At 39.3% G+C, this 17,085-nt stretch overlaps 1 protein-coding gene across 5 annotated transcripts in view; it reads right to left on the bottom strand.

Annotated features, from left to right (window-relative positions):
* The window catches only part of VPS13D (vacuolar protein sorting 13 homolog D), a 296,629-nt gene that overhangs the window by 160,679 nt on the left and 118,865 nt on the right, over window positions 1-17,085 (bottom strand). For all 5 annotated transcript variants that reach the window (XM_032300439.1, XM_032300440.1, XM_032300441.1 and 2 more), the window contains 7 exons: window positions 14,384-14,519; window positions 13,257-13,304; window positions 11,217-11,367; window positions 10,816-11,026; window positions 5,936-6,183; window positions 1,527-1,718; window positions 1,093-1,219 (listed from right to left, as the gene is read on the bottom strand). In XM_032300439.1, coding sequence (XP_032156330.1) covers window positions 1,093-1,219; window positions 1,527-1,718; window positions 5,936-6,183; window positions 10,816-11,026; window positions 11,217-11,367; window positions 13,257-13,304; window positions 14,384-14,519 — 1,113 coding nt within the window. The remainder of the gene's footprint in view (window positions 1-1,092; window positions 1,220-1,526; window positions 1,719-5,935; window positions 6,184-10,815; window positions 11,027-11,216; window positions 11,368-13,256; window positions 13,305-14,383; window positions 14,520-17,085) is intronic.

The following is a 17,085-nucleotide window of genomic DNA, read 5'->3' as shown; positions in this document are numbered from 1 at the left end:
AAAAAAAAAAAAAAAAAAAAAAAAAAAAAACAAAAGAAAACAAAACAAACAAAAAAACACATTATTTCCTGCCCTGCCTAAACGCTTGGGATGGTGGGAAGAATCCAATGGGATGGGCTATGTGAAAATACTTTGGGAACTGTGGAATTCATAGATAAAACACACTGTGTAACACATGTCAAGTCCTAAATCTAAAACTGTCCAAATCATTTCAGGAGAAAAATGAGACTGGACTTGCTGCACATGCCAAGAGGCTGGCTGCATCCCCTACAATATCCAGAACTCTTGTCAATCCTCTCTCCTGGCCTCAAACACCAATCTACACTCCAACCTTCCCTGGTAAACATCAGTACCCACTGAAGTGTGATACTCCAGAAGACTTTCTGTTAAGCTGTCAGCATAATTCTACCGATAACAGGGTATGGCATTTTAACACTATTGGATACACCCATTTATCTTTGATTAGAGCTCTATTAAAAGACTCTTGTAAAAAGCAGAATGTCAAAACCAAGAACAAAAGTGAATTAATGCTCCTACCATACATTAAAAGCACATGTCATCTAATCCTCACAGTTGTTTTTTGTCCCTGCTTTTAAACATGCAATGAGTTCTTTGAGAACTTAAAATGGCATATTTTACTTCAAGGGTAAAAGGGACGAATTTCAAAATGTTATACAAATCCTGAATTGGATTATGAGGCTGATGGCTTTACTAAAGAACCAGTCTACGTCCATTCTGAGGCCAGCTCCTGTGCCTGTGCTAAAAGTTTACAGAGGAAGAGAAACTGCAGAGAAGAGAAGGAGAACACGTGGCTTTCTCTTCGTTGGCAGAGTTATGAATAGGAAATCTACTTCAATGCATGTAAAATAAAACTAGCTTTCATTATAAACCAACCAAATGGTTTATTTTCAGTATCAAATAACACAGAAATTAGATCCCCAAAAATCCCATTAGGTCATTGTTCTATTCCCCTGCCAAGTCAGGATTGTTATCTACAGTATACTTCTACTTACACGGATATATTATGGCCTTTACTAATTTCTTCCCTTCCCTGGGAGCTTATTTCCCCTTCCCATAAATAATTGTACTCACAGGTTTGGCTGCTCTTTGTCAGCATAGCAGAATAAGAGAGGACTCAGGCTCCGGGCCAGCTCATGCTCCTCAAACTGGCCTGCAGCATCTGTCTTGGCATTGTCCTGTCTAAAGATCAGCGGCAACCCTTTATGAAGGAGGAGAAAAGTTTACATCAATACCACCCAGTCTATCTGAAAGAGATGCAGATGTGTATGAATAAAATCATCAAGGGGGAAAAGAGTAAAAACTGAATCTATTTAGTAGGCTCAGTTCCTTGTCTAAAAGGACAGTTTTGAGCATGATTAAGCATTTATGATGGAAGCAGGAATGTTTCAGCAGCTCAGACTGTTGAAGTAATCTATTTGCATTGGCTCCATTTAGTTGGCTAAGCAAATAAATCTGAATTCCCATGACTAATGCCAAAGACCTACTTGAGCAGCCCCTGTATGTACCTGTTTTGTTAATCAGCCAATATGGAGCAGAAATGAAGATCTTTAAGGATCCTTCTGCTCGACACACAATCCGGATAGTGAGGTTTAGCTGCCGACGGTTGACATCATAGAGTCGCATTCTCACCATATAGTTTTGGGTTCCAGGTGGAATGAGCAATTCTTTACAGAGAGGGAAATTCTCCAGTGACACCCCTGGAGAAGATATAAACTATTAATTTACAGAGTTCTTACTTTAGTTTGTCAAAATAGCTCACAGCAAAAGTAAATTGGATTCCTTTTCAAAAAACCAATAACTAAGTATCTAACTGGTAAAAATCTTCATTGGAATGGCTCTTTGCAGATATATAGACCAATGGAACAGAACAGAGGCCCTGGAGGCAACACAACGTTATCTACAACCATCCAATCTTTGACACAACTGACAAAAACAAGCAATGGGGAAAGGATTCCCTGTTTAATAAATGGTGTTGGGAAAACTGGCTAGCCATGTGCAGAAAGCAGAAACTGGACCCCTTCCTGACACCTTACACTAAAATTAACTCCAGATGGATTAAAGACTTAAACATAAGACCTAACACCATAAAAATCCTAGAAGAAAATCTAGGCAAAGCCATTCAGGACATAGGCATAGGCAAGGACTTCATGACCAAAACACCAAAAGCATTGGCAACAAAAGCCAAAATAGACAAATGGGACCTAATCAAACTCCACAGCTTCTGCACAGCAAAAGAGACAGTCATTAGAGTGAATTGGCAACCAATAGAATGGGAAAAAATTTTTGCAGTCTACCCATCTGACAAAGGCTGATATCCAGAATTGACAAAGAACTAAAACCAATTTACAAGAAAAAAACAAACAAGCCCATTCAAAAGTGGGCGAAGGATATGAACAGACACTTTACAAAAGAAGACATACATGAGGCCAACAAACATATGAAAAAATGTTCATCATCACTGGTCATTAGAGAAATGCAAATCAAAACTACATTGAGATACCATCTCACGCCAGTTAGAATGGCAATCATTAAAAAATCCGGAGACAACAGATGCTGGAGAGGATGTGGAAAAATAGGAACACTTTTACACTGTTGGTGGGAGTGTAAATTAGTTCAACCACTGTGGAAGACAGTGTGGCGATTCCTCAAGGACCTAGAAATAGAAATTCCATTTGACCCAGCAATCCCATTACTGGGTATATATCCAAAGGATTATAAATCGTTCTACTATAAGGACACATGGACACAAATGTTCACTGCAGCATAGTTTACAATAGCAAAGACCTGTTACCAACCCAAATGCCCATCGATGATAGACTGGACAGGGAAAATGTGGCACATATACACCATGGAATATTATGCAGCCATCAAAAATAATGAGTTCATGTCCTTTGTAGGGACATGGATGAACCTGGAAACCATCGTTCTCAGCAAACTGACACAAGAACAGAAAACCAAACACCACATGTTCTCACTCATAGGTGGCTGTTGAACAATGAGAACACATGGGCACAGGGAGGGGAGCATCACACACTGGGGTCTGTTGGGGGGAAATAGGGGAGGGACAGCAGGGGGTGGGGAGTTGGGGAGAGATAGCATGGGGAGAAATGCCAGATATAGGTGAAGGGGAGGAAGGCAGCAAATCACACTGCCATGTGTGTACCTATGTGACAATCTTGCATGTTCTTCACATGTACCCCCAAACCTAAAATGCAATTTAAAAAAAAAAAAAAAGAATGGCTCTTTCCCACTAGCTGGGGTAAGAATCAATATAAGCATACCAGATGGCCTGGAAGTCATGCTAGGAAGTCTAAACTGCATAATCAAAAGGGTTAGAATATCAGAAAACTATCAATAATAGTTATGATTCTTAGGAGTTTGCTATACTTCAGGCTCTGTGCTAGGTGCCTGAAACATAGGAACGCAAGTGCAGGGTAAGAGGCAGTTCTGCAGCCAAACTGACTGGTTTCAAAGCTCCAGTCTGTCCTTACTACCTTCATCATGTGGAATGAGTTATTTAAACTCTTTGGGACCCATGTGCACAATGTAGATAACTGCTACGAAAAGTGAGAAGCTGTGGAATGCAGAATGCTTAGGAGAAGCAGTGCTAGGTGTTTAGATGGTGATGGGATAGGCAGACATTTCGATTCTGTACAGGGGCTTAATAAGTACTTGAAGAAACATATTAGAAAATTAACCTCTTATATGCCAAAGACCTATTTTATTTAGAGTGAATAGCACTGCACTACTTTTCTAAATTAAGTTCAAGGGTTATATGGTAATTGCAATGTAATCTTGTCACTGTGGGACATACACATAGCTAAAGCTCCATGAGTTTCAGGTCCGCCCTCTGTGAAATGGAGATAACATGAAATAACGTAGCAAAAGCACTTATAAAACTGTAAAATCATAAATATCTAAGTTATTATTACTTCAACCTGTGTATGGTAGTCTTAAAGGAACATATTTTCTGCCCAAATTCCAAAAGTACCTCTTTGCTTTGTAAAAAAATTATTTTTGGCTGGGTGCAGTGGCTCATGCCTGTAATCCTAACACTCTGGGAGGCCAAGGAGGGTGGATCACCTGAGGTTAGGGGTTTGAAACCAGCCTGGCCAACATGGTGAAAACCCATCTCTACTAAAAATACAAAAATTAGCTGGGCATGGTAGCAGGAACCTGTAATCCCAGCTGCTCAGGAGGCTGAGGCAGGAGAATTGCTTGAACCCAGGAGGTGGAGGTAATTAAAATTTTAATCAACATATAATAATTGTACATATTTTGGGGGTACAGTGAGATGTCTCAATACATATATACATTGTGAAATGATCAAATCAGGGTAGTTGGCATTTTCATCACCTCAAACATTCAGCGTTTCTTTGTAGTTACAACATTAAAAATCCTCTCTTCTAGCTATTATAAAATATATCATACAATATTGCGAACTATAATCACCATTCCTCTTTAAGTGTTGCAAATATGGTAATTCTCTACTTTGACTTCATTCACCCTATTAAAGCAAACTAAATATGGCCTGAGGACTCTGTACTTCTATATGAGTCCTTGTCGATGAACTGCAACCTAACTTAATAGGTAGACAAGAGTGAAGACCTGGTTTAGGAGTATGTCGCTGTAACAATAGCTGAGTCTTGGCCAATCCCAGCGGCCATACTTCAACCCACTCATACACTGCTGAATGTTCAAACTGTTCAAATATGGCAAACACCAACCTGTAACCAACCGAGCTGTTTCTGTACCTCACCTCTGATTTCTGTATGTCACTTCCTTTTTTGTCTATAAATTTGTTCTCATCATGAGGCATCCCTGGAGTCTTGAATCTGCTGTGATTCTGGGGGCTGCCCAATTTGCAAATCATTCATTGCTCAATTAAACTCATTTAATTTGGCGGAAGTTTTCCTTTTAACAATTCTTACAACCGAAAATTACTTGATGCGTTCCAAACCCCCATCTCTTCAACAGTAAAATGGGGCAAATAACTATTTCTGTAAGGATCACATGAGATTACATGTATGAAAAAGCTCAGCTATGCTTGGAACAGAGTGAGTGCTTAGCAAACATTTATCTTTTCACTAAAAAGAGAAGCAGCATAAGATTTTGCTTGGGAAAAGCATAGTTTAGAAAGATGCAATGATGGCCAGGCGCGGTGGCTCACATCTGTAATCCCAGCACTTTGGGAGGCTGAGGCAGGCAAATTACGAGGTCAGGAATTCGAGACCAGCCTGACCAACATGGTGAAACCCTGTCTCTACTAAAAATACAAAAATTAGACAGGCGTAATGGCCTGTGTCTGTAATCCCAGGTACTCAGGAGACTGAGGCAGGAGAATCACTTCAACCTGGGTGCCGGAGGTTGCAGTGAGCCGAGATCATGCCACTGCACTCCAGCCTGGACGACAGGGCAAGACTCTGTCTCAAAAAAAAAAAAAAAAAAAAAAAAAAAAAAAAAAGATGAAATGACTTCCTACAATCATATGTCATGTGAGCAATCATACGTCATGTGAGCAATATAAGAAAAAAGGCTCTGTTGAGTGCTTCCTCTGTAAACCTTTTGGTTTGTTATTTTCTTATCATTTTTTGTAGTTTTTTTTTTTCAGAGGCGAGGTCTTACTATGTTGCTCAGGCTGCTGGGCAGTGGCATGAGCATAACCCACTGAAGCCTCAAACTCCTAGACTCAAGTAATTCTCCCACCTTAGCCTTCTGAGAAGCTGGGATGACAGGTGTGTGCTGCCACCTCCAGCTAAAGATTATTTTTTTTAACTGCACAAATTCCTCTGAGCTGGCTTACTGAGATATTACATGTGCCCCAATTTCTGCAAGATGCTTACCAAATAATCACAAAATACTCACTGATATTTTAACAGAATAATGACAAATGATCACTTGACTAAATCCTTACCCAGTTCAATGTTCTGGGATGTATCAGCTGTGTGGAGGGCTGCCTCCTTGCCAGGTTTCAGCGTCCCATTAATTGGCATTCCTTTAACATAAAAATCAAGTTCACAGGGTAGCAAGTTGCAGATTACCACAGTTGGCAGGAGATATATGGTATGCCCAGGCTGTCTGAAAATCTGTTTTGCACTGTCAGAAAATATGTTTGAGGGCATATAATCTGGATAATTCTCTTTCTTTATAGCCACACAAAACCTATGAAGATAAAATGGTGGGAAAATCATCAGACTGAATAAAGAACTTAAATTTTTTTCTCCTTAGCTAAGTATGAGAAAGAATAACATTAAAATGGTTCAATGAGTAATTATTTGCAATTTATAATTCAATACATTTACTAAGATATAAAGTATAGATTTTAAATATTCAGTTTGATGAGAGCTCTGACAATTCTACACACCTCTATAACCACCATCCAAAACAAATGACTGAATACTTCTCTCAAGACACAAAGTTCCCTGATGGCCTTTTCCAACCAATATTCTCCTCCACCATTCAGGGAACCACTTTCTTTTTTTCTTTTTTTTTTTTTTTTTTTTTGAGACAGAGTCTCACTCTGTCACCAGGCACCAGGCTGGAGTACAGTGGCATGATCTCAGCTCACTGAAACCTCCACCTCCCGGGTTCAAACATTTCTCCTGCCTCAGCCCCCCCAAGTAGCTGGGACTACAGGCGCATGCCACCAGGCCCGGCTAATTTTTGTATTTTTAGTAGAGGCGGGGTTTCACCATGTTGGCCAGGATGGTCTCATTCTCTTGACCTCGTGATCCACCCGCCCTGGCCTCCCAAAGTGCTGGGATTGCAGGTGTGAGCCACCACGCCCGGCTCAAGGAACCACTTTCTAACCTTTATCACTATGGATCAGTTGTGTCTGCTATGGAACTGCATAAAAGTGGAATCATGCAGTATGTACTACTCTTTTTTCTGGCTTTTTAAAGTCTCAACAAGATTCAGCCATGTTGTTTTATACATCCTATTTGATTATTTTTCATTTCCCAGTAGTATGCCATGGTAAGAATAAATTGCTGTTAATTTATTCATTATCCTGTTGATAGCCGATTGTTTTTTTCCAGCTTAGGGTTAAATGAACATTCTTGTACAAGTATTTTTTTGGATATATATTTTTTCATTCACTTTAGATAAATACCCCGAAGTGGGCTTGCTGGGTCCTTAATGTTTTGTTTTGGTTTTTTTTGAGACTGAGTTTTGCTCTTGTTGCCCAGGCTGGAGTGCAATGGCACTATCTTGGCTTACTGCAACCTCCGCCTCCTGGCTTCAAGCCATTCTCCTGCCTCAGCCTCATGAGTAGCTGAGATTACAGGCGTGAGCCACAATGTCTGGCTAATTTTTTGTATTTTAGTAGAGACAGGGTTTCACCATGTTGGTTAGGCTGGTCTCAAACTTCTGACCTCAGGTGATCCCCTGGCCTTGGCCTCCCAAAGTGCTGGGATTACAGGTGTGAGCCACTGTGCCTGGCCAGTTCTTAACTTTTATAAGAAATTGCCACACATTTCTCCATAGCAGTTGTACCATTTTAGACTCCTACTAGCTACTTATGAGAGTTCCAGTGGCTCCACATCTTTGACAACATTTGGTATAATCATTCTTTTTTATGTCAGCCATTTCAGTGAGAGTAAAACATTACCTACTGTGTGCATTTCCTGAGTGAATAATCACACTGAGCATCTTCTCATTTATCTATTGGCTGTATATTTTCTTCTGCAAGTTGTCAGTTCAAGTCTTTTGTCTATTCTTTTTATTAAGCTGTTTTTATTGTTGATCTGTAGAAAGTTCTTCGTGTATGTTATGTAAAAATCCTTTGTCAGATATATGTATTTTTCCAATTCTGTGGGCTGTCTACTCCCTTTCTATTGTTTTGAGACAGAATCTCGCTCTGTTGCCCAGGCTGGAGTGCAGTGGCAAGATCTCGGCTCACTGCAACCTCCACCTCCTAGGTTTAAGCGATTCTCCTGCCTAAGCCTCCCGAGTAGCTGGGATTACAGGTGCATACCACCACGCCCAACTAATTTTTTGTATTTTTAGTATAGATGGGGTTTCACCATATTGGCCAGGCTGGTCTCAAACTCCTGACATCAAGTGAACTGCCCACCTTGGCCTCCCAAAGTGCTGAGATTACAAGCGTGAGCCAAGGCACCCAACTCTCTTTTAGTCTCTTAATATGATGAGTTACATTTACTGATTTTCAAATATTAAGCTAATGTTAAATTTCTAGGATAAACCACTTGCTGGATTGCATTTCATGATATTACTATTCTGATAAAGGGCTGGGTGCAGTGGCTTACACCTGTAATCCCAGCACTGTGGGAGGCCAAGGTGGATGGACTTTTTGAGGTCAGGAGTTTGAGGGAGTTCAAAACCAGTCTGGCCAACAAGGTGAAATCCCTTCTCTACTAAAAATACAAAAATTAGCCAGTCATGGTGGCAGGTGCCTGTAATCCCAGCTACTCAGGAGGCTGAGGCAGGAGAATCACTTGAACCCGAGAGGTGGAGGTTGCAGTGAGCCAAGATCACACCACTGCACTGCAAGCTGGGCAACATAGCAAGGCTCTGTTTCAATTTAAAAAAAAATTTGGTCAGGCATGATGGCTCAGGCCTATAGTCCCAGCACTTTGGGAGGCCAAAGGTGGGTGTATTGCCTGAGGTCAGGAGTTCAAGACCAGCCTGGCCGACATGGTAAAACCTTGTCTCTACTAAAAATACAAAAATTAGCTGGGCGTGGTGGTGGGCACCTGTAATTCCAGATACTGGGGAGGCTGAGGCAGGAGAATTGCTTGAACCCAGGAGGCAGAGGTTTCAGTGAACCGAGATTGCACCCTTGCATTCCAGCCTGGGTGACAAGAGTGAAACTCCATCTCAAAAAAATAAAATAATAAAATAATTTTTTTTTATAATGATATTTGCGTCTCTTAGTGGGGAACACTGGCTTATAGTTTTTACATAGTAGATACAACAGGTTTTGGTATCAGGGATATGTTGGCCTCATAAAATGAGTTAGGAATTGTTTTTTCCTCTTCTATTTTCTGAAAGATCTTGTGTAAAACTGTTATTATTTCTTCCTTAAACATCTGGTAGAATTCACTAGTAATGTTATATGGGCCTACAGTGTTCTTTGTGGACAAAGGCTTTTCTAAAAGTTAAAGTTCTTTTAATTTAGATACTTTAATTTAGGTACTGGGCTATCTGGATTTTCTATTTCTTTGTGTCAGTTTTGTTAACTTGGCGTTTTCACATTTACATGTGGAACATATTGGCCTAACATTGTTCTTATCTCCTTTTCATCCTTTTTATGTCTATAGGATCTGTAATAATGCCTCATGTTTACATTCCTTATAGAGGTAATTTGTATTTTCTGTCTTTTCTCCTTGAGCAAGTCTTGCTAGAAGTTTATCAAATTGATGACAATGTTGACATTGTTGATTTTCTATTTTCTAGTTCACTGATTTCCAGCCACATTTTTATTGTCTCCTTTTCCTATTTCTTTGTTTTGAATTTGTTCTTCTTTAACCTCTGAAAGTAGAAGATTAAATCAGTGATTTTATGGTTTCCTCGTTTTCTTTTCTTTTTTAAAATTAATTGAGTCTTAACTAAATGATCTTCCCCATTTTCTTATATGAGGATTTACAAACTGTAACTTCCACCCCCTCAGAACTGCTTTTGCTGCATCCCCCATATTTTAACATGTCTGCCTTTTATTATCATTCAAATTATTTTCTATTCAAATTCAAAATATTTTCTAATTTCCTTTGTGATTTCTCTTATTTGACTCATGGGTTATTTAGAAATATACTGTTTAACGTCGAAATAGTTGGGGATTTATTAGGTATCTTACTGCTGTTGATTTCTAGTTTACTTCTATTGTAATCAGGAAATATATTCTGTATGGTTTCAATTCTTTAACATTTATTGATCTTTGCTTTATGGCCCAACAGATGATCTCTCTTGATGAGTGCTCCAGACATACTTGAAATGAATGTATAATTTGGAGTTTCTGGGTAAAGTGTTCTATAAATATTTATTAGAACAAGCTCATTGGTAACATTGTTCAAATCTTTTACATCTTTATTCATTTTTGTTCTATAAATTACTGAAATGGAAGTGTTCAAATCTACCAACTCCAGTTACATATTTTATGTATTTCTTCCTTTAGTCTGTTAACAATTCACATATCTGGGTAAGGAATATGCTGAAATTCTTTACACTATTCTTGTATCTCTTCTCTAAATCAAATGAATGTCTGCCTTCACTATAAAAGAAACGAAAGCTAATCCTCTTTAAGTAAGTTTGAAGTCTACATTTCTGAGGGTAGAACAAAAGCAATCCAGTATTTTTTCCAACGTTGAATCTAGTAACATACTCTTGTATAATGGGAAAACAGGAGTTTAAATGGTTAGGTAATTTTGTCAATGTTCTCAAGAAAGTCAGTGTTAGGTACATAAACCTTCAAATTATTTTGAAATCTCTTGTTCAAAAAACTCCAAACCCCAGGATTTTGCTTTCCAATTTTGGAATGAGAACTCGTTATTTTCTGTTTGTTTTCCTTCCCCTCTCCATGTGTCCTCTCTTGTGTAAACAGTGGGTGAGTTGGTTGTCTCTCCCATATAAGTAAGCCTCCCCAGATTCCACCAAGAGTTAGCACTTGAGTTCTCCTGAACCCAAACTTAAAAACTCAAGGAATAAGAACTCTAGAGTTTAAATAAGGATAACTGAATCTCTAAGGGTCTTTAGAGAAAGAATGGTAATAAAGTCATTCCAAACGAAAAAAAAAAAAAAAAAGCAAAAGTGACATGCCACTGTAGTGGTGCTACATACCTGAAAAATCGGCTTTTTTCTGTGTCCATAGAGTGGCATTCTCGTTTACTGCTACTAATCTCTGCAGTCTTCACTACATTGGTCCAATGAATAGGAGCCTTACAGAAAAATACACCCAATCCTTTGGGCCGAGCCTGTAGCCGCCAAGAAGTGAGGTGTAAAGGCACAGCAAACGAATCCCCTGGCATGACAGCAGGAAGCACCACTGGCTCTGTCACAGAAATAAGGGTTAGCACTTTCAGGCAATGGTCCTCCACCCCAAAGACTGACCATCTCAGGACAAAAGAAGACAGACCATATATACTGACTGCTGGGGAAGCCACCACTGGGGAAAAAGAGACTTGACAACAGTCAAGAAATATTTATCAGCATTTACTACATTTTAGACAACGAAAACATACTGTCTGGAGCTGATGGGCTATCCAGTCTTAGTTCCATTGGCGTCTCAAGTCTGTTCCTCACAATGAGGGCTGACCGGACAGTGATCACTTTCCGCGCACTGCCTTCCATAGTCACCGCAAAGACCACCCGTACTGGTGGGAGTGAAGAGAACTGTGAAAGAGAGATAAAGACAAAATAATTATGTTTCTGAAAAAACATACAAAATGATATTGATCAGAATGTCTAACTTAAAAGCATCTTATTACTACTACAGCTCTGCAGTGAAATCAGTCATAAAATCCTAAAGCCATTTGGCTTTAAAGGGAGTAAACATCCTATACATGTACAATATTAAAAACATTAATTCTAAAAAGTTCTACAAAAATAGGTAATCCACTCAGATGTGATAACACAAAGTGTGTCACTGAGAAAAATCAATCCTAAGCCTCTAGAAACATTATAAAAAACATTCACCTGAGACTGTGATAATAACCTATCCAATTTTCCAAACTTCCTGTAATTTGGTAAGAAAGTATCTGCTGGAAATTATCCTTGATTCATAAAGCCCCTGAGTTCCTTATAAGAAAACTGAAAAAGGCTTGTTTTCTACTCTACTGGCAGGGAAAAGAGCATCCAATGCAATTAAAATTAAAAACAATGAGGTAGGACTTTGCAAAACATTAAATGATTTACCTTCTGTGTTATTTTCCTCCTAGATTAATATCCAAACAATGGGTTGAGTACTGCCCAAATACAGAAAAACAGAAGGAAGTCTTCTGAGATTAACATTTGTCTTTGTAAAAACCAGAAAGTGTAAAAGAATTGCCTGTATTGGTGTGCCTTTCATGGGAACAAAGAATAACTTCTTTGTTTCTAAGGTCCATATACTATTTGTTGACATGCCTATATAAAAACCAACGTCTGTATTTTAAAGAACTTTAAAAACACACTTTTCTTTCTTCACAATAACCTTCCAGGTTCTGTTCAATAATGGCTCGTTCATAAAGGACACCAGGGTTCAGAAACTCAACATAATGAAAGGAAATTATTTATTTTTGGTCTTGGGTTACAGCCATTACGTTATTTTTCCATATGTTCATTCACACATTCAACGCACATTTTGTGCTAACACCATGTGACAGGAAATTTTCTTAAAAGTAGAAAATCCCATGTTAGGTACACCAAAGAAAAAGTTTCTGGAAGTATCACTCTTAGAACGAGTGTGCAGAACATCTTAACAATGCTTTTTACTAGAGAAACAAATGGCATGACACTCAAGCTTTCCATTGTGCCCACTTTCTTATTGAGACAAGCAGCATGTTAAAGTCAACCCAATAAACAATAACATGAAGAGCTCCATGTTTTGAACCAAGACTTCTAGGAAGTCCAAACGAAAAGGCAAACTACAATTTTCTAGAGTGTTTTTAGAGGGACACAATCCTAGGCAAAAATCATCATCGAAGCTCACGCTTCCAGTGACCCAATCCTAATAAGGCCCCAATATTCGAAGCCAATAAGAATTGCTTGAAATCTTGATATTGTTATTTCAAACAACTGTTTGAAACCTTGATATTGTTCAGGCCTACATGAAATTTTACATTTCAAAACCTACAATCTTCAGGGAGGAGAAATTATAAATAAAAGCCTTGAATAAGTTTGTTAATGTCATCTTGTGATGATGTTTCAAAAGCTAAATAGGAAATAAATGCTACTTTTTCCTTCTTATTTACTTTCATGATCTTTGGACTCAAACCTATGAAATACATATGGCCATACCAGAGTTAATTTCTGTTTAACTTAGAATGAGAAGGGGACCTTGGACCAAACGTTTGCCTTTTCTTCTCCTTCCCTGTAATACTTAGTCTCACATACCAAGTTGGGTGAAAACATTTTCTTGCAAGTTTTTGGAAAAGGAAGGTTATCATTAATAGAAAAGGGCAGAGATAAATTAAATGGCATATATGTCATAAAGTTCTCTGATAATTAAATACACATCCGTATGGTTCAGGTGCAGTGTATATACTCAATAAACACAATGACAACAGGAAACTCATACTTACATAAACCTGGGGATGTATAATATTTGTTCTGCTGCTTGGGCTGCCAATCTGAGAAAGATTCCAAAAGTTAGCGTCAGCACAGATTTAAGATCATTGGCATCATTAAATTCAATGACTACATAATTTGCTTGAAAGGGTGGTGTTTGTAAATACTTTCAGGTAAAGCATAGTCTATTATGAAGATAAAACATCTCCTATTAAAGATATGGAAAAAACAGTTATTCGTTTTATAACCTTTCAACATATGCCAAATTTCTCACCAACACATCAGTGCAGTAGGAAACGTACCTAAGAGGGAATTGGTCCTTTCAATACCAGACATAAACTTAGGTTGAAAAGTAATTCTGAAAAGGTTTTGTTTTTGTTTTTTTTTCTAAGAAACCTGGGGCACAGAGCAACAGTAAAAATGAACACTTGTGCAACAGTGTTCTCTAAGAATATTTTTCATGAAGAAAGCTGCATTATCTCTGCAAATCTTCATTTCCACCTCACCATTGGCTTCCCAAAAATAAGTGCAAGTATCCTATGAAGTATGAATGAGGACGGGGCAAGAGCACCTATGGCAGCTCTGTCAGCCAGGATGTCAGCCTCCATCTGCATGTACGAGTCAGGGATGCTACCTGCATCATTTCCTGGGCTGTTCCTCCAATCACTAGGGACTACAGGCAGGAAAGAAATTAGGGGAAGGGTGCATAAGAACATGTGTGATCAAAACATAAACGACAGTGGACATCTCTCTTGTGCCACAGGGAAAGACTTGGAGACACAGAGCTAAAAGGATCAAGGTGCTACATTATAAGAAATATTAAAAAGACGGTGTATATGGAAAGCATTACGCTTGGTGAAATAAAGCCAAGACTCGGGTTCAGCAGACTAACAAACTGCCAGTCAGCTAGCATGAAATGGATCTGCACAGGTGAGGAAATGTTACCGCTGACTTTAAATCTTGTTTTTCTACTGAAACTAACCATTGCCTGGCTTATCTACATATTGTTTACCAATGCCTATGACTGACCTAATATGATCTTAATCTTCTTCCTAGAAATAGGGGAAAGAAAGAACAAGAAAGTTTCACTAGAGTAAGCTCATTACAGGCTTAACCATCTGCCTTCCTGACAGCCACACACCGTAGAGGAAGATAAATTTTTATCTGGTGATGCATATCGAAAAAAGGTCCCGACTTTGTCCACAGACACTGGGCTCACTTGCTCCCAGCCATTTACTCTCACTTGCAGTTGATGAATCCGGAGGTCATGGGTGTGTCTGTCAGGCAGAACACAGAAAAAGATATTAAGCACAATCTTCAGAAGGGAAGACAAGTAGAAGCAAAGACACAAATCTGATTTAGTATATAATGACGCAAAAACCCAGTTGGCTAAGCCTTTTGCAGATTACCTAATCCAAGAGAAATCAGGAGCACGGTTTAACTGGGTTTTATACTTACAACACAAACTGCAAGATCTATAAAGTTTGATTAAGAGTGACATCCTCCATTGTACAAGCCATACAAATCCTGCACATGAGCCCAGGTCTTTGCCCACCAACTCTTACCCCAACCTCTATACTGATGTCACTGAGGTGGGGAAAAATGCACTAGCAATTTAATCATACAACCATACTCTGGGAAATGCATAAAAAATTCTTCTTCCTGGTTCCTTTGTTGAAATCACACTTCTCTCAGAACCACACACGGTTGTTTGGCTCCAGCCCTGCGTGACTGCAGGGAGGGCAGGAGAGGCACGGCCCTCACGTCAGGGCAGGAGAGGCACAGCCCTCACGTCAGGGCTCCTGTGCTCGACTAAAACTGGAGCAGAAGGCAGTGGGCAGAACAGGAGGAACAGGAGGAAATTGCACATTTAATTCTATTTTAGATTTTGCCTAATTCAAGCCAGAAGTGAAACAGGGAACTGGATTTAAGGCTGACAGGAAGCGGGGAGGGAGGCATGGAGTGGGGTGTAGTGTGCCAAGGGGGGAAAAAGCCAGAAAAGGCATTTATTTTGAAGAATTCAAGCAGAATAGTGGGACTTGAAATGGGTTACGAAACATGGAAACAAAAACAGAAATGACAAAGAGGTCAAACTCTTTCTGATATGACAGAGGCTAGGCTTATTAAGAAATGTTCCCAACAGTTCTGTAGTTAGCTTCTCCAAGAACTACATGGGCTGACAGGAAAATGCCCACTGCTCATACCTGGAAACTCTAAAGTGGCTTCCAAGTACACGTGTGTCCAGCATAGTGATTATTTTTTCCTATAAAACCCCTGGAGTCCCACAGGTTCAGAACTCTTGCTTCTTGGAAATAGTGTGTGTGGGTACCAAAGCCATGCAAAAGGAAACCTGCTCAACTCGAGCAGGTTTACGTTCAATAACTGAAAGCACCACAAAAAAGCACATAATTACAGAACACTAAAGCCAATCTCTTCAATTTCAGCTGAGCTTGAAAACAAGTATGAGGCTCAAATACTAAATCTTAACCTGTTCAAATGCTGTCTTAACCTATTCATATCCACTGGATAGCCTGTGCACAGAAAAATATTTATAAATAATAGAACACTTTATTTTATGATATTTTATGATCTCTCAGTAACCAGATAGAACCTTTTTTTCACATTCATACCATTTTGAGTCTGGCTACTTCAGGAATGCATCAGCTAGCCGTCTCCCCAGATCAATTCTTTTTAAAATGAGAATTTGTCTTATTATTAGCTCTGGTTCCTGAAACTATCTGCTTGCTAAAAGTACTATGCAGCATATATGTAAATTAAAATTGAAATCAACATGCTTTCAGAACCTTTAAAGAATACCATGTCACCAATCCATCATGAAAATCAGGCCAAGATGCAATAAACTTGAGTGTTATGATCTGTCTGTTTCCACCAAATTATGTGAAACACACAGGTTATCACCTCACATGTGAAATAGGTGGAAAGATTTATTTAATTTAATGGAAAGATATATATTTCCAAGATAGCTACAAAGTCTTTATTTTTTAAAAGGAGGCCAGGTGCAGAGGCTCACACCTGTAATCCCAGCATTTTGGGAGGCCAAGGTGAGAGAACTGCTTGAGCCCCGGAGTTTGAGACCAGCCTGAGTGACACAGTGAGACCTCGTCTCTACAAAAATAAAAAAATAAAATAAAAGGAGGCCGGGCGCGGTGGCTCACGCCTGTAATCCCAGCACTTTGGGAGGCCAAGGCAGGTGGATCACGAGGTCAAGAGATCGAGACCATCCTGGTCAACATGGTGAAACCCCGTCTCTACTAAAAATACAAAAAACATTAGCTGGGCATGGTGGCGCGTGCCTGTAATTCCAGCTACTCAGGAGGTTGAGGCAGGAGAATTGCCTGAACCCAGGAGGCGGAGGTTGCGGTGAGCCGAGATCGCGCCATTGCACTCCAGCCTGGGTAGCAAGAGTGAAACTCCGTCTCAAATTAAATAAATAAATAAATAAAAGGAAACACTGATTTTCTAAATATCTTTTAAAAAGAAGACATTAAAATCATTAATAAGGGGCCAGGTGGGGTGGCTCACACCTGTAATCCCAGAACTTAGGGAGGCCAAGGAGGATCACTTTAGGTCAGGAGTTAGAGACCAGCCTGGGCAACATAGGGAAATCTCATCTCTACTAAAAATACAAAAATTAGGCAGGTGTGGTGGAGCATCCCTGTAATCCCAGCTACTTGGGAGGCTGAGACGGGAGAGTTGCCTGAACCCAGGAGGCAGAGGTTGCAGTGAGCCAAGATTGTGCCACTGATCTCTAGCCTAAGCAACAGAGCAAGACCCTATCTCAAAAATAAATAAATAAATAAAATAAAATCAGTAATAAGGATA

This window comes from Sapajus apella, unplaced genomic scaffold (genome assembly GCF_009761245.1).
Source record: "Sapajus apella isolate SASKATOON/1434 unplaced genomic scaffold, GSC_monkey_1.0 scaffold43, whole genome shotgun sequence".
Classification (NCBI taxonomy): Eukaryota; Metazoa; Chordata; class Mammalia; order Primates; family Cebidae; genus Sapajus; species Sapajus apella.
Note: the sequence above shows the minus strand (reverse complement) of the source record. Positions and strands in the feature narration are given on the sequence as shown.